A 25,032-nucleotide genomic window follows, 5' to 3' on the forward strand; every position below is an offset into this window, starting at 1 on the left:
TATTAGGTGGACCCAATGAAGTCCTCTAACCTAAATGACCCATTTCCCAAAACTTGATAATCGAAAAATATGAAAAGTTTCACTTGCTGTAGTTTAATATACGATTAAGAAAATACGTTATTGAAATTATTATTATTTTTTAAACATTTCCGGTAAAAATTTTCCTAAAACATTATTGTTTATACCGAAAATGTTACTATTAGATGTTTTACCGGGTTTGTTAACATATCCGATAAAACGCTACCTAAAACATTATTTTTTTTCAACCGAAAATATTAATATTGAGTAATTTACCGGAAATATTAAAAAATAATAATATTTTAGGTAAAAAATAATTTGTTAAGAAATTTTTTACTGAAAATGTTAAAAATAATAACATTTTTGATAGTACATTTTTTAACCGTATATTAAGGTTGTTGTATGACAGAATTTCCCTAAAAACATCCATATCATCTAGTGGTGGATTCATTTTGTAGTGAGGATGGACACATGTATGTTATATAATTTAAATTTTTTAAAATAATTATCAATTGTATTTTTTAAAAATTTTATTTATGTCAACCTCATATAAAAATTTTATATTATTAATATATATTTATATCTTCCTTTAAATTTTTTTGATCCACCAAATTGTATAAACTCGTATGCGATACATGTAATGATGTATCTAGGTTTGGGTCGGGTCGTTTCGGGTTTAGATTATATTTAATTTAATTTTATTCGGGTTTGATTCAGATTTAGTTCGGGTGTATGGTAAATTAGGTCGGGTCGGGTCAGATAGTGAGTTGACTCAATTTTTGTGTAGGTCAATTTTTGGGTCAGTGACTATTGGATCAGTTGTTTTTCGATTTGGATTAATATCGGATCGATTGATTTTCGATTTGGATCAGACCATTTCAGATTGAATTAGTTATAAGTCTAATAAGGTATATGTAAAATTATTGATATATTCTTATAAGAAAATATATTCATTTGTTAATCTTATCATTTAAGCTTAATTTGATTATAAGACTAATCAAGTATATATAGATTTTTGGTTCAAATTGTTTTCGATTTAGATTAATTTCGGATCGGGTTAAATTCAGCTTAGATTGCTTTTCGGTTAGGGTTAAATTCAATTCGGATTTTTTTAGTTTGGGTTATTTTTGGTTCATATTGTTTTTTATTCATATCAAATTGGATATGGATCTATATTGAGCCAGCTAAATTTGAATCGGCCAAAGTTCGGGCCGAGTATGATTCGGCTTTCGGATCAAATTTAATCATTATATTTAAATTAATATCAAGTATTGAATCGGATAAATCAATCGGAATAATTGAATTTGATCAAATTTGCGAGGTCTAATCAGCATGGCCTTCGAGCACATAACATAGTGGATCCTTAAGTGCAAATTGAGCATTCCTTATAATTTAAATCGCTGAACTTTACTCGACTGATGCCATATGGTTGGGTTGGTCACCATACGGGTAAAATCCAAAATGAAATTAATTACTTGAGAGGTGCACAAATATTAATTGATCTATAATAAAACAGTCAGGCTAAGGACCAATTCAGAGACCAAAATTAGAGTCAACCAAGTAGATCAACAGTCTACTAAATCATAAATCTTAATCATTGATGGAAAAAACATATAGTGAAAACCAGACCGTTGGATTCAATTAGCCCCACACAATAACTCGGTGAAACTGCGTGGTATTAAAACATTCATGCATGCAAAGCAGCATCAAGGCGTGTGAAGACGCGGCTTAGGGTAAATTATCACCAATAAGTATAAAAGGAGGACAAACAAATCTGAAGCGTTTTTATCAAAAAAATCACAAAAATATTATAATATTATTTGTAGACGTTATTTCTCTAAATTTTACCGATCAAACTCTCCCATTATGTGAAATATGCTTTTGCTTGGTTGTATCAAAGGCACATTCCCTGAAGCGACTTTAAGAGAAAATGTTAATATGACACGTTTCAAAGGATGCGCATTTCAAGGTTTTTTTTTTTTTTTTGTTGACACATTAAATTCTTTAAAAGTATATTAAAAATATGATTTAAAAAATAAATTATAAGGATTAATATTATAATTTAATACATATTAATTTCATGAGTTGAAAAAATTTAACGAGGTTAGTTTATATAGGCATATTAGAGTGTTTATGTTATGTTTATTGACAATGTGAGATAAAATCTAAAATGTGTATATTAATTAAGATTATATATTTTTTATATGTATTAGATACTATTGGCAATCCATCTAATTTAGAAATGTAACCCCTAGACTCAGTCTATGCGTTTTGACTAAGTCTAGCTGATTACATTAAGATTCTCAAAGACATTTTTCTCAAAACAATATTCGATAATATATATATCATATTATAAATGACATTTATGAAAATGTATAATAAGTAACGAAAAACTAAATTCGTAAATATAAAACATGAAAGACAAGGTAAAATATTACATGAAATAATCCGGAGCATCGAAAATCAAATATCAGTAACAAAAGCAGAAAACATTATAAACGACAAATACTTCAAATAAGGTACATGTCACCATAATTAAAAACAGTTCGGAATACAGAATATTACAACAAGATACTCTGAACTAAATGTATCAATCCTCCAAGTGTCTGATACGGAGTGTTTATCCGAGAGTATCTGAAAGGGGTAAAACAGTTTGAAAGGGGTAAACCAGTACAGATCACAGTCATTAAAATATCATAGGAGTTTTTAAATTAAAAACTTTGTATCGTCCTCCAACCGAACGCCATGTGTAGATATCTAGAATTGCACAACCTAAGGGAATAACTCGGGGCCTACGAACCTACCCAAGACAATTCCTGGGGCCATTAAGACTTACCCAAGAAAATTCTCAGGGCCGCAGAGCCTACCCAAGGCTCGACTTAGGTCCATAAGGAATTACCAATCGGTGCTGAACCTATAAGAGGAATTATCAATATCGACTGAACTGCCGAGTCTTCATACCAGAACCCAGAGTTCCCCGAAGAAAACATTTTTCAGATGATAACCAATAGTAACAGAAATTCAGAGTTCAGACAGATCATCAGTTCAGTAAACCAGTATCCAGAAATCATAAGTCGGACAATCATGCTTTATATTTCAGTAAATCCAGAATCAGGTAAATCATGCAGTAGTTAAATCAGATCAAACATTGTATTTCAAATCAGAGAAAACAATCATGTGCATATGAGATTTCAAACAGATATTTAAAACATTTATTCTACACATAAGGAACACACCTCGATAATAGGGTCAGTCCGAAAGATCTATCGAGCACCAGCTTCACTAGGCTATTCGACTGACCAGGAACTTAATCAATATCAGAAAAGGGTTATATTCGGAATAATATTTTAAACAGAATAAATAACAGGGTTTCAGAACTATACGAGTATTCACGGCTTCTCGTGGACGAGCGGATCGGGAGGAACCGAGTCGAGCAGTGAAGCAGTCAGGAGATCCCCAAGTACCTTTAACATAACTATAATTAGTCTTTGACCATTCAGTTCAATTAACTAAATTAAAACACTTAGATAAATATGCATTTTTTTGGGTTCGGATTTGGAGGCATTCGGGTTCAAATTTGGCGAAACAAACTTCGGAAATGGATTCGGGACGTCAAAAAATGTCAAAATAGGTATATCCGGACAAAATCAACGACCGATCAACACTGGTCAAAGTTATGGTTAACGCTGGTCAATAGTCAACTTTTCCAAAAATAACACACTTACAGAAATTAATTACCTATTAGGCACCCTTTTAAAAATATTTACAAAAATAACACCTAGCAAAAATTAATTACCTATTAGGCACCTCTTAAAATATGTAAAAAATAGCACCTAACATAAATTAATTACGTATTAGGCACCCTTTTAAAAATATTTACAAAAATTGCACCTAACAGAAATTAATTACTTATTAGGCACCCTTTTAAAAATATTTACAAAAATAGCACCTAACATAAATTAATCACTTATTAGGCACCCTTTTAAATTTTTTTATCAATAATCTAAACCAACACCAACTATAATATGTTTTCAATCTAAAACACTGAAATATTATCCAAATTAAACGATCTGACTTTACATACGGCGGACGGACGAAACGTAAATGTCAACACAACCCACCTACTGGGTTTTGATCGGAAGGCTACGAGGAGTTTGAAATCGGGGAGGTGAAACAAGACGGTCGTTGAAATGGCCGGAATCGACAAAAATTAAAACGACGATCGGGGTTTTTGGCGTCGGCTTACCTTCTCGATTCGTCTGAACTGTGACTGATTTCGGAGCGAGGTTGGTCGGGGTCGCTTCACGGAGGCCAGGCGCACCTGATGGAGGTGGTTGTGACGTGTACCGTCGGCTAGAGTAAGGAGGAGAAGGAGGGGCGACAACTAGTTTAAATGAGGGAAAACTGAATTCAAAACACGAGGGGGTTTCTGCTATAACATGGGTAATCACCCAACAATTAATAATAAATCCACCATTTAATATTTTTAATAAAAAAACAACAAATGGCATAGTGGTTAAGCCATTGTCTGCCACTTCATTTTTTTTATTCTTAGTGCTATTATTTTATTCATATTGCTATAAGATATATTTATTTTTATATAATTTAGTTTTTTGTGTGGTATTTTATGGGGTAGAGTGTGACAATTACACCCCTCTAAAAGAAATTTCGTCCTCGAAATTCATCAGAATCGGATATGAAACTGAGATTAGTTTTATGATAGATCATTTAATGAACAAAGCTAATTTGATAATATCAGAATATCTTAATAGACTAGGAGCGAAACAGGGTCTTGGATCTGAACAATATATATACCTGCAGCAGTATTGAACTCAAATCGTCCTCTACTCTGTGATCGGGCTCTACTGTCAACCCTAGAAATATATCCGGAAGTCCTACCCTGACTATGACTTATATCTGGAGTCTGAACAAAGGTCTAATAAAGTATAGGAGTCTGAACAGGTGTCTGATTGACAGGAGCTGGATATGGACAATTTCTCAAGAAATGCTTGCTAGATCCACAACGAAAACAGGTACCCATCTTCTTACGACACTCTCCTCCATGTTGATTTCCACATAACTCACAACTCAAATTTGGAGTGGAATATGCAGAATCCTCTCGACTAGCTACATTATATGGAGGAGATGCAGGCCTCGAATCAGACCGACTCATCTAATGAAGAATAGTACGAGATCTTTTATCAGGGTGTGCAGAAGGTACAGACTGACCAAAAGGCTTCTTAGATCGTTATATACCTACTCTATCACTGTCAGGTGCAGAAGCCTCGACTTCCTCCGCGTCTTTTGCTCTCCCAACTACAATATCGAATACCTCATCCTGATGAGTAACTATCTAACGACGTAACTCAAATCGAAGTCCCTGAGCAAACTTTCGACATCTATCTCTCTCGGTAGATACCAAACTGAATCCATACTTCAGTAATTTTAAGAACTCAATCTCTTACTCAGAAACAGTCATATCTCCCTGAACCAGGTCCTAAAACTGCTGTCGTCTCTGAGTTAAATAACGCTCTCCCAGGAAACGACTCATAAAGCGCTCTCTAAAGAAATCCCAGGTCAAACGATCGGTCTGAACACTACTAACTACTGACTCCCACCAGGTGTGAGCATTCCCATTCAACATAGAAATTGTTCCTAAATAATGTCGATGTATATCTAAACCTAACTGATCCATGCGTCACTCAGTATCACTAAGCCAATCCTCGGCCTCAGTCGGATCTCCACCAGTAAGGCCAGTAAACATTCTGACTCCATTTGCAATAAGGGTCTGAGAGATAGGAATCTCGGGTACAACGCAAGCAGTTCTGACAGCTCCCTGAATCATCTGAAGAAATTGTCTACCAAAATTCTCATCTAATGCAATTCTGGTAGACTCGGGCTTAGTACCAGTCACTCCTTTTATCGGAGCAGTCGTTGAGGTCGTAGGAGCAGGATCATCTATCGGAGGTGGGGATCTATACGTATCTCATCTACCAGGTCTACAAATCTAGCCACTCTGCCACAACCACGGCTAGTTCGACGAGAACGTCTAGCACTCATCTTGATGAATCTCGAGTTTACTACATAAAATAAAACCTAGGGTTAAATTGGCACTTGGAGTATCGAACACAATTAAAACCATAAAACATTTTATGACATGACCTTAGTGACTTGTTTTGTAAAACATTTCAAAACCATATTTTCAGTTTGGACTCGTACATAGTTCGAGGTTTAAAAACAAAAAGCTCTGATACCAATTAATTGTAACCCCTAGACCCATCCTATACGTTTCGACTAAGTCTAGCGGATTACATTAAAGATTCTCAAAGACATTTTTCCCAAAATATTATTCGATAATATATATATCATATTATAAATGACATTTATGGAAATATATAATAAGTAACGATAAAACTAAATTCGTAAATATAAAACATGAAAGAGACCAGGTAAAATATTACTTGAAATAAATCCGGAGCATCGAAAATCAAATATTAGTAGCAAAAGCGGAAAACGTCATAAACGATAAATACTTAAAAAATAAGGTACATGTCACTATAATTAAAAACAGTTCGGAAGACAAAATATTACAACAATATACTCTGAACTAAATGTACCAATCCTCCAAGTGCCTGATACGGAGTGTCTATCCGAGAGTATCTGAAAGGGGTAAAACAGTTTGAAAAGTGAGCTAGAGGCTCAGTGTGTCCCAATAGTGCAGAAATAAAAACATACAGTTATGATTTTTTAAAACCAGTACAGATCACAGTCATTAAAATATCATAGGAGTTTTTAAATTAAAAACTTTGTATCGTCCTCCAACCGAACGCCATGTGTAGATATCTAGAATTGCACAACCTAAGGGAATAACTCGGGGCCTACGAGCCTACCCAAGACAATTCCTGGGGCCACTAAGACTTACCCAAGAAAATTCTCAGGGCCGTAGAACCTACCCAAGGCTCGACTTAGGTCCATAAGGAATTACCAATCGGTGCTGAACCTATAAGAGGAATTATCAATATCGACTGAATCTGCCGGAGTCTTCATACTAGAACCCAGAGTTCCCCGAAGAAAACATTTTTCAGATGATAACCAATAGTAACAGAAATTCAAAGTTCAGACAGATCATCAGTTCAGTAAACCAGTATCCAGAAATCATAAGTCAGACAATCATGCTTTATATTTCAGTAAATCCAGAATCAGGTAAATCATACAGTAGTTAAATCAGATCAAACATTGTATTTCAAATCAGAGAAAACAATCATGTACATATGAGATTTCAAACAGATATTTAAAATATTTATTCTACACATAAGGAACACACCTCGATAATAGGGTCAGTCCGAAAGATCTATCGAGCACCAGTTTCACTAGGCTATTCGACTGACCGGGAACCTAATCAATATCAGAAAAGGGTTATATTCAGAATAATATTCTAAACAGAATAAATAACAGGGTTTCAGAACTATACGAGTATTCACGGCTTCTTGTGGACGAGCGGATCGGGAGGAACCGAGTCGAGCAGTGAAGCAGTCAGGAGATCCCCGAGTACCTTTAACATAACTATAATTAGTCCTTGACCATTCAGTTTAATTAACTAAATTAAAACACTTAGGTAAATATGCATTTTTGGGGGTTCGGATTTGGAGGCATTCGGGTTCGAATTTGGTGAAACAAACTCCGGAAATGGATTCGGGACGTCGAAAAATGTTAGAATAGGTATACTCAGACAAAATCAACGGCCGTTTAATGGCTGATCAAAGTTATGGTTAACGCTGGTCAACAGTCAACTTTTCCAAAAATAGCACCCTTACAATAATTAATTACCTATTAGGCACCCTTTTAAAAATATTTACAAAAATAACACGTAACAGAAATTAATTACGTATTAGGCACCCTCTTAAAATATGTAAAAAATAGCACCTCACAGAAATTAGTTACGTATTAGGCACCCTTTTAAAAATATTTACAAAAATAACACCTAACAGAAATTAATTACTTATTAGGCACCCTTTTAAAAATATTTACAAAAATAACACCTAACATAAATTAATCTCTTATTAGGCACCCTTTTAAAACTATTTATCAATAATCTAAACCAACACCAACTATAATATGTTTTCAATCTAAAATACTGAAATATTATCCAAATTAAACGATCTGACTTTACATACGGCGGACGGACGAAACGTAAATGTCAACACAACCCACCTACTGGGTTTTGATCAGAAGGCTACGAGGAGTTTGAAATCAGGGAGGTGAAACAAGACGGTCGTTGAAATGGCTGGAATTGACAAAAATTAAAATGACGATCGGGGTTTTGGGCGTCGGCTTACCTTCTCGATTCGTGAGAACTGTGATCGATTTCAAAGCGAGGTTGGTCTGGATCGCTTCACGGAGGCTAGACGCATCTGATGGAGGTGGTTGTGACGTGCATCGCCGGCCATAGTAAGGAGGAGGAGGAGGGGCGACAACTAGTTTAAATGAGGGAAAACTGAATTCAAAACACGAGGGGGGTTTTTGCTATAACATGGGTAATCACCCAACAATTAATAATAAATCCACCATTTAATATTTTTAATAAAAAAACAACAAATGGTCATTTTTTTTTTATTCTTAGTGTTATTATTTTATTCATATTGCTATAAGATATATTTATTTTTATATAATTTTGTTTTTTTGTGGCATTTTATGGGATAGAGTGTGACAATAGTTATCAATTTTCTTCTAAAATAACAAACAAGTTATATCACACTTACATAATATCAGCAGGGGTCTACAAAATTACATAGTTATGATAATCTTTTGTAGGATCAATCTATAGATGAATTTTCATTTCCCCACATTTAAATTATATAAACCTCACATCTTACATGTTCATGGCACCAAATAATATTTTTTTTCATATTTTTATATTAAATTCAACTTAAATTCTATATCTAATTAATCATATTCAATATATAATATATTTATATGTAAATGATTTTTTTAATTTGTGTTACATAAATTTTTTGAACTCATAATTTAAAAAATAAGTATTTAAATATATTAACATATAAAAATATCTAATCTTAATTAATAAACCTTAAAAATAAATATTAATCTAATGTAATTTAAATAGTGTATAAGTAGATTAATTAGATATAGATATAAAAAAAAGATAAGAAATACATCTTTTAGCTTTTATCCCACATTGTTAAGAAACATAATAACACTTCAGTATGTCTATATAAACTAATCTCATTATACTCTTCAACTCGTGGAACTATGTATTAAATTATAATGTTAGTTCTTATAATTTTATTTTTTAATTTTTTAAAACATATTTTTAATACGTTTTTAGGCCTTGGAAGGCGCATTCCTTGAAATGTGACTTCTTATGTGGTGTCATGTCAACATGTCCCCTAGGAGACGCGTGTATTTCACGTAATCGTTTTATTATAAAAATGTTAGATCGGTAAAATTTAATAAAACGATGTTTAACATATAATATTATAATATTTGAGTGATTTTTAAGTAAAAAGGGCCAAATCTATCCTACCAAATTTATTAGATCAAATAACTCATTTTTTTTACTAAAATAACATTTTAGTTTTCACATTTTCAGGAAAAAAACCGTACAAAATTTGTAAAATATAAAACGAAAATAGAAAAGAAAATAAAGTTGCGTTTGAGATACTTCTTCTATATATATCATCGTCACAAGAGTCTTTGCAAAGTTTTTTTTCTTCTACTTTTATTTGTTGTATATATTGGATATAAATTTATATAGATACTAAATTTGAATATTGGGTTGCAAAGTAAAACAAATGATTTAGATTTTATTGTAAGAAAGAATAACATTGTCGGGGGAAAATACTATTATTTGAAAGGGGCAAGGGAAATAGAAGAGAAGAAAGAGGATGATATTAACCTATTGTATTCTTATTCTAATTGTGTTAGGAATTACTGTCTTTTCTGCTTCGTGAAGTTAAGATAGATATTTAGAGATTAAGGAAAATAAAGAGAACACAAGAGTATAATTCTCCAATTTGGAAATTCTTCCATTATACAAAAGAATAGTAGGATTACAAGGATTTGTTCACAAAATTTGACTCACGTTTGGTGGCTCACTCAAGCTTGAGGATAAAGAATTCCCAATTATCTCTCTTCTCTTTCAAAGAAACTATCTAACTCTCTTAGTATTTTTTGATTTCTTGAATGGTTAAGAATGAAGTCTCCCACCCCTATTTATACTACTCCACCTCCACAAAGATTATTTACATCTAAGGGCGGAGATTAATTATCTAGAATGCTCCATATATCCTAAGAAATTCTACACTCTTCCATTTCCTTTCATATTCTTTCATACACTTCCATAAGATTCCACACATCTCCAAATTATTACATAGAATTTCACATTTTTTTTCACAAGCTTATAGAGAGTTATAAACTTCTCTAGAAATCTCCAAAATATTCTAGAAAATTCTACATTCTCTAAAAAGTTTTAAAATTTTCTAGAACCTCTGCTTGGTCCAATTGTATTCCTTTTTGACGAATATGGATTTGGGTTACCGATCTTCCGCTTAAGTTTCCAATAAATATTTACAGCTATATCCAGCTTCCGATTGATCATCTATCTCGCTGTTTTATTTTGTTTTTTCCCCTTCTCATTTCTGGATTCCAGGTGAAGTTAAATTCTGGATAGGTCGGTTAATTGATCGCGGTCGTGGAAGGATCTGTTTATTTCTAAATTTTGAATCAGCGAGAAAATTTTCATTCTGTATTCAAATTACGCTTTTGTTGTTAGAATAAAAGGTATCGAATTGTATCTGCATTATCCTGATTGGATTGCTTTATTAAAAAAACAGGCAATTTTGATTCTTTATTATTAATTTGATTCCATTCTATTGGTTTTTTATTGGTCTTTCTTGTTGCAATGGGATTTTTATGGCTTGCATCCAGTTATGAATTTGGCCTTTTATGTTAAAGTTGGCATTTGATTTCAATTTGTGGATAATTCGGACTTTGTGATGACAGAACGAGTTTTTCTGTATTGTAGAAAAATATGTCTGGGAATGGTAAGCTATTTATTGGTGGTATATCTTGGGACACCAATGAAGAGCGTCTGAAGGAGTATTTCAGTAGTTTCGGCGAGGTGGTAGAGGCAGTGATCAAGAAGGATCGGACCACAGGACGTGCTCATGGTTTTGGTTTCATTGTTTTCTCTGACCTTGCTGTCGCCGAGAGAGTCATCTTGGAGAAATACAATATAGATAGCAAGATGTTAAGTTGCTGATCTTTAAGCATTACTTAATAGATTAATGTCGTGCAATATACTATTCATTGATGTTATTATCTTAATTGAAGCAAGAAGTGTAGATTCAATTGCTTTTTTGGAGTTATGAACCCGATATTGTAATGGCAGGAATTCGTAAAATTCCAGTTCTGAGTCCAACTAAATTTCAATATTGTGCAAGAGTAATTGTGCTTCCTCTTTTTTATCTTTTTCTTTGCAATTAGTATTGGTTATGTTTTTAATTCTCTTTATTTAGTATAATTACTTTATTGTGAAGAAACAGTTCGTGATGTTTAAGATTTATTTTCATCATCGACTTACCTGTGCGCAGGTGGAGGCAAAAAAGGCAGTTCCTAGGGATGATCATTATCACTAGAAGCATTAGTAGCATCCACAGTTCACCTGGTGCAGGATGCACAAGAAAGATTTTTGTAGGTGGTTTAGCATCTACAGTCACAGAGAGCGACTTTAAGAAGTATTTTGATCAGTTTGGAAATATTACAGATGTTGTAGTGATGTATGATCACAACACCCAAAGGCCTAGAGGTTTCGGATTTATCACTTATGATTCAGAAGAGGCGGTGGACAAAGTCTTGCTAAAAAATTTCCATGAAGTGAATGGTAAAATGGTTGAGGTTAAACGAACTGTTCCCAAAGAATTATCTCCTAGTCCAAATCATAGTCCCCTTGGTGGATATAACTATGTTCTGAATAGGGTTAACAACTTCCTTAATGGCTACATTCAGGGATATACTCCAAGTAATGTTGGTGGCTATGGACTTGGGATGGATGGTAGATTCAGTCCAGTGGTTGCCTCCCTTTGGTTCTGGTTATGGAATTGGCATGAACTTTGAGCCAGGCTCGAATCCAAGTTTTGCAAATAGTGCAAATTTTAGTGGTAATATGAACTATGGACGGGGATTGAGCCCTTATTATGTTGGAAATGCAAATAGGTTTGGTAGTCCTATTGAGTTTGATGGGACCACTGGAGGTAATACTTCCTTTTTCAGCTCAGTGACCCGGAATCTTTGGGGAAATGAGGGGTTCAATTATAACACAAATGCTCCTAGTTCTGGTGCATATATGGGATCTGGAAGTGGTAGTATGGGAGGAAATTCCTTTGGAAATAGTGGAATTAATTGGGGGTTTTCTGCAATTTCCAGTCAAGTTGGAGGGAATAATGTTTCTAGCAATAGTGTGAATTTTGCCTATGGAAGTGATAACAGTTTTGGGTTGGGGACAGCAGGGTATGGGAGAAACAGTATGACCAATGTGGCTCCAACATCATCGTATACAGCGTCAAATTGTGGTTATGATGGAGCCTTTGCAGATTTTTATGGTGGTGCTTCAGTTTATGGGGATACCACTTGGCGATCGTCAACATCCGAGCAAGATGGTTCTGGTTCCTTTGGTTATGTACTTGGTAGTGCCACTTCTGATGTTTCGGGTAAAAGTTCTCCTGGTTATGTTGGTGGTTACAACGTTAATAAGAGACAATCAAATAGAGGTAAGACTTCTTAATTAGAATCTAAAATCTCCATGTAAATGATTTTCTGCTTGAGAAAAATTTATGTTAAATGTTTTTATGAGTTCATATTGATGTTCATAGGACTTTAGTAGCACAATCTTTTTTCAGTGCTGTAGAAGTGTAACGAAGGAAAAACCTTCAACTTTCATATGACTCTGCCAGCTATTTTGTAGGCTATTTCTTAAATTTTGGCAACACATTCCTCCTAGTGATATGATCTTTCATTTCCTAATAGTTGCAGGACATGCCTGCTAGTTTGAGAAGAATCATGTCTGTCAATATGGCAACTTTTCGATATAATGTCACATGATTCTTTTATTAAGTACACGTGATTTATGAAATGCGTACATTATTTAAATTTGACAGTTTTTGTAGCATTTCTGTAATTGGTTGTACAATTTAGTAGCATTTAGTAAGTCTATGAATCTCATAAGATGGAACAAGAGCAAAGTAGATAATGAAGTTTTCTGTTGAGTCATTAATGCTACAAAAGATGCATATCGTAAAGCAACAATAGCACAAACAAACTAAAACATTTTTCACCTATCTTATTGTTTGGCTCTTCTGTTTTTAATGTTTTTGTCCGCATACAAGTTGAATAGGTTACTTTTGGCTGCTCATAACCTATTTTTTCCCATGGTTAAGCCCCAGTCAGAAGGCTTTGAATGCACTTTTTTTTTTGTTTCCTTTTAACTTGTACCACAACATTTACTGTCTCTTCAGCACCTTATTGGTGATCTTATGTTTTTATAATCTTCTATACCTAGCATTACTTGAATTGTGATCAACCATTCATTCCTTGATTTGTCTTCAGTCTTATTAAGGTTTAAAGCATAGTTTTGATTTTCTAACCTCTTCACTAGACATATCAGTTTGACTTCTTCTTGAGCATCTTAAGTTCTGGTATGTTCCAAGTGGAAGATCCATGGGGCCATGTAAGCTTGATTGATTCAAATACAAGTACAACACCTAAACCTCTTAGATGCCACACTTCTATAGTGCATGTGCCAATTTATGTTTTTAGGCGAGCATTCGGTACTGAGCATGCTATGAACTTTAGTCAAACACTTGTTCAAGTCTTGCATAAGCATCATGAAAGAAAAATGTAACATTCTAATCAGTCTATGCAGACCAATACACATACTTAAGATTCCTCGAAAACTGATTGCAAGAATTGTTAGTTTTTGTTGGTCATTTTTCATGGCACCAAATCTTATCTTTAATATTATGTTAAACATGATTGTCTTGGAAAATTACTTTGCTCTAAACTTTCCCATGCTTAAGTACTTCACCCAACTGGTATGTTCTTATTTTCTTGTTGTGATGTACACAAAGTCGGATTCTTTTTTACCTAGAGAATTAGGTGTCTTATAAGGACATATTTCTTCTGCCCAGCCTTCTAGTTAGCTTTTAGTCTTTTGATTTCGACTTTTTGTTCCCTTTTTGGGCTAGGATGTATGAAGCACTGCTTTTGAGCTCTCTTGTTTTTTCCTCAGAAACTTTATTTGTCCTTTCACATTAACCGGATTTGGTGGTCTCATGCCTACTTGACAATATTTCCTCTTGATCATGGTGTTATTGGGTTTCTAAGCCTAAAGTTGATGAAGTGCTTAGATCAGAAGGATGTCCGAAAGTGAACGGAAAACAAAAATGAGTTGAATTTGAGCCTTGCACTGGTGTAGTTTTGTATTGTATTTTCCGAAATGACATGGATCAGGAACATCGAACGATTTTCTATTGATATTAACAGAGGGCTAGCCACATCACTCTATTTTCCTCACTTGTCATTGGTTTTGTATTCCTTGGTAGACGTGAGACCTCGTAATTTGATATGGGATGCTGTAGTGTGGCTACTGCTTCCAACACCAACACTAAATACAGTCCATTCACTAAGGAGCAAATCAAAAAGTACTGCAAAAGCTACTTGGGCAGATGTCATGACATGAAGAATTAGTATAAATCTAAACTTGAAATTAGAAAGATGAGTAAAAACTCAAGTAAAAAGTAGTGCCTCTTCAAAATAAGATATTTATTCATTCTTTTTGTTCAAATTAAGCTGTGTAAGTGGCTAAAAGGTTAAGTTAGTTTATTGCTAACTCATGCAGTAAAACATGAGTAAAAAATGGCACTCCTACCAAACGTAACAAAAAAAAAAAAATATTATTATCATTACTACTAATACTTCAGCCTTTATGTGGATATAACACATGGCAACTTGAATTTGCAATTTGGCTCATTTGAAAAGGGTGACTTTGGTTTTACTTTCACACCTTAATTGTGAAATTTGTATTAACAAAAGTAGAATGAAAAAAAATGGTTAGGTTATCATTTGATGTGGGGCTTCAAAGCATATTTGATAGCTTGTAATTTACTTTGCTTGAAATTTAACTGAGCTATAAATAATAATACAGGTAGACTGAAGAAGTAGATTGATGTACATCATTATCGTACATCAATATAAAAAAATAGAGTATTTAGAACAAATATCATCTTAGTTTAATTAAAAAAATAGTTAAAAGCTATTGATCGAGAAATAAGCATTGGTATTCGCAATTAACACCTTGCCGCAGAAGAATCACTATGTCGTTAAAAGCTAATGATCGAGAAATAACGAGTTGGTATCGCAATTAACACCTTACCGCAGAAGAATCACTATGTCGTTATGATATCATTGTTTTTAATCCTTATTCAAGGTCGGTCTGTTCATCTTTAGTTTCATATATTATTGAGCTGTTATTTTAAAAAAAAAGTAATATTCTTTTATCTCGGATTTTTCTAGTACTATCATTCAAATGAAGGAATTGGAAGCCTTTTTTTGCACCACTTCACCTACTTAAAGCGTTTCATCCAATATCAGAGCTGACCTAAACATAATTTTTATTTTAGATTTGCCCATTAGATTACAATCATTGCCCCCTCCAACACAAGTTAACTGGTAATCTTTATTTTCCATTTTGACAATGTTCAACTCCATCAATTATATTGGACGGTGTTGAAAGCTTTTTCACGAGCCAAATCTCTTTCCACCATTAATTTTAAAATTTCCTTCTGAAAAGTATTAATTAAATTCGAAAATGTTATAAAGGTTTTCTTCCCTAAATCGTTGAATTTTTTCATTTCTGGGGTGGAGATTTTTACTTTCCTCACTCCCCATTTGTTATGTTAATGTGGCTATGTTAGTGAGGTGGATCAATGTTTTTATATTTATCTTAAAATTTATTTATTTTTCAATTAATTGTTTATTTTATTGATAATATTTATACTGATTTTTTATTCGTACACATCTCATTAAAAAAAATTATGTTATTAATATATATGTCTACCCTCAAATATATTTTTAGATCCAATGCTAAAAAATATATATCATTTTCGACCCTAATCTTGTTGATAAATATGTCTCTTCATCTTATTACAGTAAAGTGAACCACAAGAAACCTCCCAACTATAACCTTTGTGTCAATATGTCTCTTCATCTTATTACAGTAAAGTGAACCACAAGAAACCTCCCAACTATAACCTTTGTGTCAACAAACATAATGAACAAAGAAATGGGCAATGTGCATTTCTCTAATGGTAGTTATTTATTGTTTGGTTTTTTTAACAGAATTTTGTATAACATTTGCTGCATCTTAATTAAACTGGTCTCTGGTTTGATCTTCGTTTATTTTATGTTGTATGATATATCCATTTTATCTTCTTCTTTTTTTTTTGTTGAAAAAATCCACTTATATATATATATATATATATATTATAATTTTAGATAATGTGTAATATCCCAAAAATTTGGTTAGTGACCAAAATAAATTAAATGAAAGATTTGTAGCTAAAGTATAAACTTAAGAAAAGTTTAGGAATTAAATGATAAATTTTGAAAATGAGATATTTTATTCTCATAAATAAATAATTTACCATCAAGAATGATGTTTTTGTGTTACTTGGATTTTTGGTACGGAATCGTTGTTAAAAGCTATAAAATGTTAAAGTTCGAGAAAAAATCGAACAATCGGATCGAATTGAAAATTTAGAAAACTTTATTGGATAATAGAGCAAGGGCAAATAAGTCATTTTCTGTGTTTAACAGGATAAAATTTACTATGGATCATTGGATTCAAGATGACTTTCATGATAAATCTTAACCATTGAATTAAAAAGGGTAAGATTGATATTTTGAAATCTTATGAAAGTAAAATCGGTAACTACTAATTCCATGGTTTAATCTTAGCTTTTGGATGAAGAATTTGACATGCGACACATTTAGGAGCATTGTATTTTAGGAGTAAAATGAACATCTGACATTAAAATGAATTTTAAGTTGATTTGATTATTATACACGACAAATGGCTAACATTAAAACAAATAAATTTCAAGAATTCCCTCCAGAGCTTGATGCTGCCGTAGGGTATTTGGAACATTAAGGTGAGTTTTAAATTTCATTTTTGAAGTTTTTTAAGTTGGATTTAAGGTTTAGATATGAAACCCAATTTTATTTTTCATTAAATTCTTTACAATTTGATATCACTTATTCAAGATTTTGATTAGTATATGCTATGAAATTTAAGGAGAGAGAATTTGGGGTTTAAGGATTCAATTATATTGGTGATGGACTATCAAAACTCGGATGTTATTTTATCATTTTTTATATTTGATTGAAGTTAAAAATCAATTGTTAAAGTTACGGGAACCTATTTGATTATTATGAAAAAATTTAGGGTTTGAGATGAAAATTATTTTGAGTTTTGTCGCGAAGTATCAAGTGTTTAGAAAGTTTTAAAGTGTTGTTTGATGATGTAAATGATTAAGAAATGATATTATTTTCAAAAATGGATTGTTTGAGACGAATTCAAGAACAAATATATTAGAGATCATTTCATTCGAGAAATGAAATAGAAGCTCGTCAATCTAAAATAGGGTAATTGACTAATTTATGAGTACGAGTGTGAATTTAATAAGCTGGGCAGGTTCGCAACAAATTTGATTCCTAATGAAAAGACTCGTTGTGAATGGTTCATGAAGGGACTTCGACCAAGGCCTAAGGAACTGTTGTTGGGATTAAATTTATCATAATTTCAAAAGATGGTTAACATAGCAAAAACAATAGAAAGGGTGCAGTCCGAAAGAATAGCAAAACAAAAGATGCAGCCATCCAAGAGAATTGGAGCATCTGTCGCCTCATCACAGTCTAAGTGGGAAAAAAGTTCTCGTAATCAAAATCAAGAAAAATCTATTTCATCTGCCCGAAAAGGAGCGACCGCTGAGAAATCTAAACAATCACAAACATTTGCTTCTGGCACGGGTAGATCATTTCAGAATTAACCTCAATCATGTGAAGTTTGTGGTAAAAGTCACCCAGAAGTGTGTCAAGCCCTTACAGGAGCTTGTTACAGATGTGGAGTTATTGGTCACTTTATTCAAGATTGTCTCGATATGTAAAGAGAGAGGCCAATACAGGCTGAAAGATTTGTTGTTGTTTCACAGAAAGGACAAGGTAGAGCCATGTCTAGAGGTGCTAAGACTTTAGAGCAGGGAACATCAGATACTGTTTCTTAGCGTGAGTTCAGGACACCAACAAAGGTGTATAACATTCAAACTGATGAAGACTGTTATGATCCATAAATCATTAAAGGTATATTCAAACTTTTTGATAAACATGCAGTTGTGTTGAGATATTTTGGTTCTACCAATAATACATAAGTACTAAGCTAATTCAAGATAGAATAATTTTTTTAGAACCAATCTCAAGTGATATCGTAAAAACTAATCCTCTAGGCCAGAGTACAAGGGTAAGTCAAATTTGTAGAAATTTCCTGTTAAAGATTCAAGGGGTTGAATTTATGGTAAACTTGATAGGATTACCTTTTAAATAATTCGAGATTATTTTGGGTACGGAATAGTTACCTACCTACCATGCCATTGTGAATTGTTTCTTAAAGTAATTAAATTTGAAAAAACCAGGGAGGTTATGAGATTATAGTGGTTGGTGAAAGATTAAATCCATTATCTAATGTGATTTCGATAGTACTGCTAAGAAGTTATTGCTATAAGGTTGTCAAGCTTATTTAGCTAATGTAGTGGATACTCAAGCCTCAAAGATTAAGTTGGAAAATACTCTTGACTATCTGTGATTATCCAAATGTGATCTTGGATGAGTTACATGGTCTACCACCAGATTAAGAGGTAGAATTTATAATAGAAGTATTACTAGGTACTGCACCAATATATATGGTTTCGTATAGAATAACTCCTGTTGAACTTAGGGAGTTAAAGCACATTTACAAGAATTATTAGGTCGGGGTTTTATAAGACCAAGTGTGTTATCATAGGGGACTTGGTATTATTTATGAAAAAAGAAAGATGAGTCTATACAATTATGTATAGACTATTGTTAGTTGAATAAGGTAACTATGAAGAATAAGTATAATTTATCAAGGATTGATGATTTTTTTATCAGTTAAAAGGCACAACTATGTTTTTAAAGATTGGTCTTCAATTAAAAGTTAAAGAAGAAGATGTCCCCAAAATGACTTTTAGGACTCATTATGGACATTATGAATTTGTGATAATGTCGTTTGGATTAACTAATGCTCATGTGGAATTTATAGATTTGATTAATCGAGTATTTCAACCATATTTGGATCAGATTAGGGTGTTGCAATAACTTTCAACCATTTGACATTGAACGCTCACACCCTTGACATTCATAGTGCTCAAGCCCGAAATCTTAAGGAATAACAACAATTGTTTTACCATTGAGATGACTCAGTTTGTGCTTCTTTTATCTTCATTTCACCCGAAATACAAGTTGAGCGAATGTATTTTAGGGCCAAATAAATATTTAAAGTAAATTAAAATGGATTTCACGAAAGTGTGTTTTATCTTCTTTTAAACTTTCTTGATTTACGACAATTTTTAACCTATAATGTTATCTCGTTCAACTTAAATTGTCATATAAATTGAAATAATTTTAGTTACTACAAAAAATGTTACATTGTGGTGGTTTTTAACTTGAAGTGTTACATGTTCAATCTAAGAAGTTATATGACTTATAATATTTTGTTTACAATTGAAATATCTTGATGATAAGTTTTTAAGTTGCAACCAAAAAAATTATGAGAATGTAATATTTTTTATTCAACTTAAAATATTATCTTATTTAACCTTAAAAAATTACTTTATTAATAAATCTTTCGATTATGATCATTTCTTATTGTCTTTCGATCTTTTATTAACATGTATTTTAGACTCTTCATTTATAAAACTTTCTAGGAAAAATGAATTCCAATAACACACACACACACACGTAAGTACGTATATGTAGGGGTGTGCAAATCTGGGTACCTGGAACTTTCGAGTCGGCGATTTCTCGGCCCGTGTCCCTACCCGGATGTTACGGGTACCAGGTGGTACCCGGTAATCGGGTACCCGTTTTTTTATTTTTCATTTTCAAATTATTAATTTTAAAAAAATATACACAAATTTAAATGTTCGAAACTTTAAATTACATACTCTAATATCCGAACATAAAATTTAAAAGTTCAAAATATAAAATCTAATAATCCACAATATAAATAATTCATTATATTTTATATATATATAAAAAAAAAACTAACCGGGTACCCAGAAAAACTAGATTTTGTGACCCGGGCCCAACCCAGCCGAATAATTTTTTTTAGAGAATTACCCGATTTTTTTAGGTCCAAGTCAGCGGATCGGATCAATAAGGTTGGATAATTTTATACCCCTACATATATGTACAACCCAAGATGATTGAAGAGATGAGGGGTTTAGTTGTCATTGTCAGTGACACTGGCACAACATTAAAAACTAATGTGCTGTGATGCAAGCATTGTTTTGAAAATTGGATCGGACTGGACTGGTCGGTTCAATCGGAATCGTTATCTAATCTGATTTAATCTAAATCGGTTGAATCATTATTAGTGAATCGACCAGAACCGCTGAATCGTTCGAACAGGACCGGCTGAAAACGAAAAAAACCGGAAATTTTGTTTTTTAAAAAAAAAAATAAACCAAACGTCGTTTGTTAAACGAGGCAAGTCAAACTCGAGTATTGCTGAGCTCGACTCGAACTTGAAAACTTTAAAAGTAAGCTCAACTCCACTCAAACTCACAAGTTAAAAATTATCAAGTTCAACTCGAACTCAAAATATAATATTGAAACTTGAACTCAAAAAGGCTTGAACTAAAAAAAATTTAGAAGCTCAATTGAAGCCTAAAATTCGAGCTTGATTGAAGTGAAAGAATAGTTCACTCAATGCTCATCAAAAGTCTCCATGATTTTGAATGCCAAATTACCTCTATTATTTATAGAAGTTAGTTGTGATTGTTTTGTTCTCATATTTTTACTCTTTAGACTTTTGGAATGCTCTTCTATGTTTCTTAGCCATGTGAGATTGTTTTTAAAAAAAAATTAAACCAAACAATATCATTTTGTTATGATTTTTTAGCCCTAATTTATTTTTAATTATAGTTATATAATTATATTATTTAATATGTTTTACCTTAAATATTATGTTGTAGTTAATTTGAATCATTTTGTTTCACTTGATTTTATGGTTTTTAATTTATATATGTTATGACTTGCTTTGAATATGACTTGTGATATAACAAATTATTTTTTATTAAATATTTTTGGTATTTTTATTTAATTTTTTAAATAATTATGACGTCGTCCGGTTCTTCCGACCGGTCGAACCGGTTTGACCGATTAAACCAGTGAACCATATGATCGGTTCGCTAACCGATCCGGTTCTGAAAACCATGGATGCAATTGCAAATCTCCAATAAAATTCACCTTCTATCAATTCTCACAAAATCTCTGTCAATTGTTGAAACTACTACAAGAGACAAAAACTGGCTCTTCCCTTGTCCTTAATGATTAGGGGCTTCGTCAATTAACTTGGAAACATTAAACGTGATTGTTGTGCGGTAATTTAAATTAATGTGATTTTTAATTTAAAATATTTTCATATTTAATTAAAAGTTATATAAATTTATAAAAAAATTATTGTAACTTAAAAGTTAGATGTCATAAGTTTAAAATTTATCTGGTTAATTATTGAGTTGATTTAATTCTTTTAAAATCAAAGTTGATGTTAATATGCAATATTAATTAATCTTAAAATTATAAATAAAAAGAAATCAAGCTGCTTTTTGTTCAATCACTTTCTCATATTATATATTCCCAACAACTAAAAGCAAAAACAAATAAAATACACTTGCAAGCTATATAAAATCATCAAATTACGTTGAATCCTGAACATTTGCTTCTTAACTAGTAAACTGTGGGCTAAATACCACATGATGCATGCCATGAAAAGGACAACAAGCATATATTTATGATTAAATGACGTCTAACCTAATCATATATCAAGTTAGCTCATGTAGTATTTTTTATATTTATTTTTAATTGCATAAATTCAAATTTTAATATTTATAAAAAATTATTTTACTAATATTTTATAAATATATATTGTATACTGATTGATATATCTACTATTTCATTATTAGGGGTTGAATTAGGTTCATACACATGAAAAGCACAATTCAATAGACCATTTTGCTTTCATAACCAAATTCATCGTTTGAATTAGGTTCATACACATGAAAAGCACAATTCAATAGACCATTTTGCTTTCATAACCAAATTCATACATCGTTTTATGCTTTTTGGACTGATTTTGGCTTTTATTATTATAATTTATCTTTTTGGTTCTTTCTTGGTACAGCCATGCATATTATAATTCAACCATGCATAATTGCATATGCAAGTTGCTGATAAAATGAAAATAAAGAGAAATAACACTATGAGTGGAACCAAGGACGATGGGTCTCCATCAAGGGATATAAATACATGAAATTAATTCTCATACTCAAAGTCTAAAATTGGGTAATCATAAATAAAAAGAGTTTTTTCTACGTATAAAACTATTTTTTTACACGAACCAAGTAATTTCAATAGTAAATGAATTATTATTATTATTTCTTGAGGTTTAAAGTTCGAGCACCAAAAAAGTTAAAAGTATGAGCGTTCCAAGTCAAATGGTTGAGAGTGTTCTTTGAACATATCCAAATTAATAAATAAAAAATTAAAATTTTAATCAATTAAATTTATGGTATAATAATTAACTAAAATCAATCTCGAACATTCTCTCCTCTTTTCCTTCTAAAATTATTCTTTCTAATTAACCGTACATTATTATCATTAATGCCATTGTTATATTTTTTTACTATTAAATATAGGAGTATATTATAATACATAAACTATTTAAATTTCTCTTCACGAGAATATGTTTGAGCCCATATCTTAATAAGATTTAATATATGAAAATTTGAAATAGAGATTAACAATACCTAGATAATAAAAATAGTTAATAAAATCTTCAACACTTTATAAGGCATGCTCTTGTGGATATGGTCGATAGGCACATACATGAAGATTGAGAAGTTGAGTTTAGATTGACCAGTAGAGTTCAAAATGACATCACTGATACTGTAATTAAGATGTGTAATTAAAATGAATCGTGTTAAACCATTCGAAAAACATGGTTCCATACATCCTATAACGATAGTTCATATAATATAAGAAGAGACATACCCTCATACATAATGTATTTACTTGTAATAGATGATAACAACTAAGGGAAAAAACTAGGGAATTGAATCCAAACTTCTAATGATTGTTATGATACGATAAAATTAGGCAATAATTGGGACATCAACTCAAACTCAACACCAATTGAATAAAAGATCTTCTGGGACTGAACTTTTTGTCTCTAAGCATGCATTTGGGATTTCTCTTTTCTATTCAATGAATTCGTACGTACTCCATCGAACTGTAAAGGAAGAGCAATTTCATTGCCTTTGTCATCAATTCGAAAAAGAATAATTTATTATTATAAAAAAGAAGAATTTCTGAATGGAAAGCTTTACATACAACGCAGGCAGCGGTGTCGGCCTTAAACCAGACCCCACAGGCCACGCTTATAGAAAAATTAGTGATAAACACCAGCACTAACACCACCACCACTAACTTAGCCATTATCAATATCTCATTTCCAAAAAGCTGGTCTTCCATTAGTTCCTTAAATTAACCGAGCCTCTCTTATTACCAATCCCCAGAAGAGAAAAAGGAAAAGAAAATGTGGCGTATAATCGTGGTTTTGCGACGGAATCTGCGGAACATGAAGAAGAGTCCCCGAGTGGCCGATGAAAACATGTACGGAGGGGGAAGGAGTAACAACTTCGACGGTGTTAATGGAGGTGCCGGCGGCGAGATGCCGATCAGTATAAACGGGACAGGCTCAGGTGGATACGGGAATGGTCTTTCTTTAGTTTCTTCTTGCTTCTCGCAACCACGTGTTAATGGAGTTGATGGAGTTTGGGTGTCGACTGAGTTTGCTCAGATATCGGAGATGAATCATTTTATGGTCAGAGACAGCATGCGTTATGCAATCTTAATGTAATCAAACAAATACAGGAAACAGATGTAAGTAGTCCATCCTAAATTTGGTTTTCGACCTTATGAAATAAACTATTGTTTCCTTTATTTATTCACTCTGTTTTCCATGATTTCTAAGCCTTTTCTTTCCTGAAATTACAAATCAATGTTCAGAAAATGTCACTTAAATTAATAGAATTTCAAATAAAAAACGATGAAGAATATCTGTTTACATCCAAATTTTCTTTTATTAATTTTTTATTTATAATTTATTATTAATAAAAATAAAAAAAATTATTTAAAATATTCAAAAAAATAAATATATATTCTATACAATTTAATTGTCTAAAATAATTATTATAAAATGCCCCCAAATGGCAATTTAAAAAAAAATAAACGACAATTTTAATGAGATAGAGGAAATACTATGTTCATATGTAGGTGTGCGTATAAATAAATTCGATCAGAGTAATTTGATTTATTTATCCGATGATTTATTTTTATTATTATTTCAATCAAGATTCAATCAAATGGATAATGAAACCCTTTTAAATGGATAATAATAATGTCCCATCACCAAGATTCAATCAAACGTTGAATCCCAACATTTCTTCTTCTTCTTATTATTATTATTTCAGGTGGCGATTTATATCGTAAAAAAAGACTGATTATTGTCAATTTAAAGTCTAATATTGCATATTATCCGGAAAGAAGAAAACCACTTAAAACATGTTGTAATAATAATCATAAGGG

The 25,032-nt window shown here is 32.1% G+C and overlaps 1 protein-coding gene and 1 pseudogene across 1 annotated transcript; both read left to right on the top strand.

Annotated features, from left to right (window-relative positions):
• The first annotated feature begins 6,500 nt into the window (after positions 1–6,500).
• LOC120133287 lies at positions 6,501–24,336 on the top strand. The gene is made up of 2 exons (XM_039149898.1): positions 6,501–6,510; positions 23,959–24,336. Exon 2 carries the CDS (start codon positions 23,981–23,983, stop codon positions 24,302–24,304), a length of 324 nt encoding a protein of 107 aa, XP_039005829.1. The 5' UTR covers positions 6,501–6,510; positions 23,959–23,980; the 3' UTR covers positions 24,305–24,336.
• Positions 10,560–12,897, top strand: LOC120133032 (annotated as a pseudogene).
• Positions 24,337–25,032: the final 696 nt, after the last annotated feature.

This window comes from Hibiscus syriacus, unplaced genomic scaffold (genome assembly GCF_006381635.1).
Source record: "Hibiscus syriacus cultivar Baekdansim isolate YM2019G1 unplaced genomic scaffold, ASM638163v2 tig00001732_pilon, whole genome shotgun sequence".
Classification (NCBI taxonomy): domain Eukaryota; kingdom Viridiplantae; phylum Streptophyta; class Magnoliopsida; order Malvales; family Malvaceae; genus Hibiscus; species Hibiscus syriacus.

Bases quoted from the DNA above. Each gene is read 5' to 3' on its own strand.
- LOC120133287 (XM_039149898.1), top strand. From the start codon at position 23,981: ATGTGGCGTATAATCGTGGTTTTGCGACGGAATCTGCGGAACATGAAG.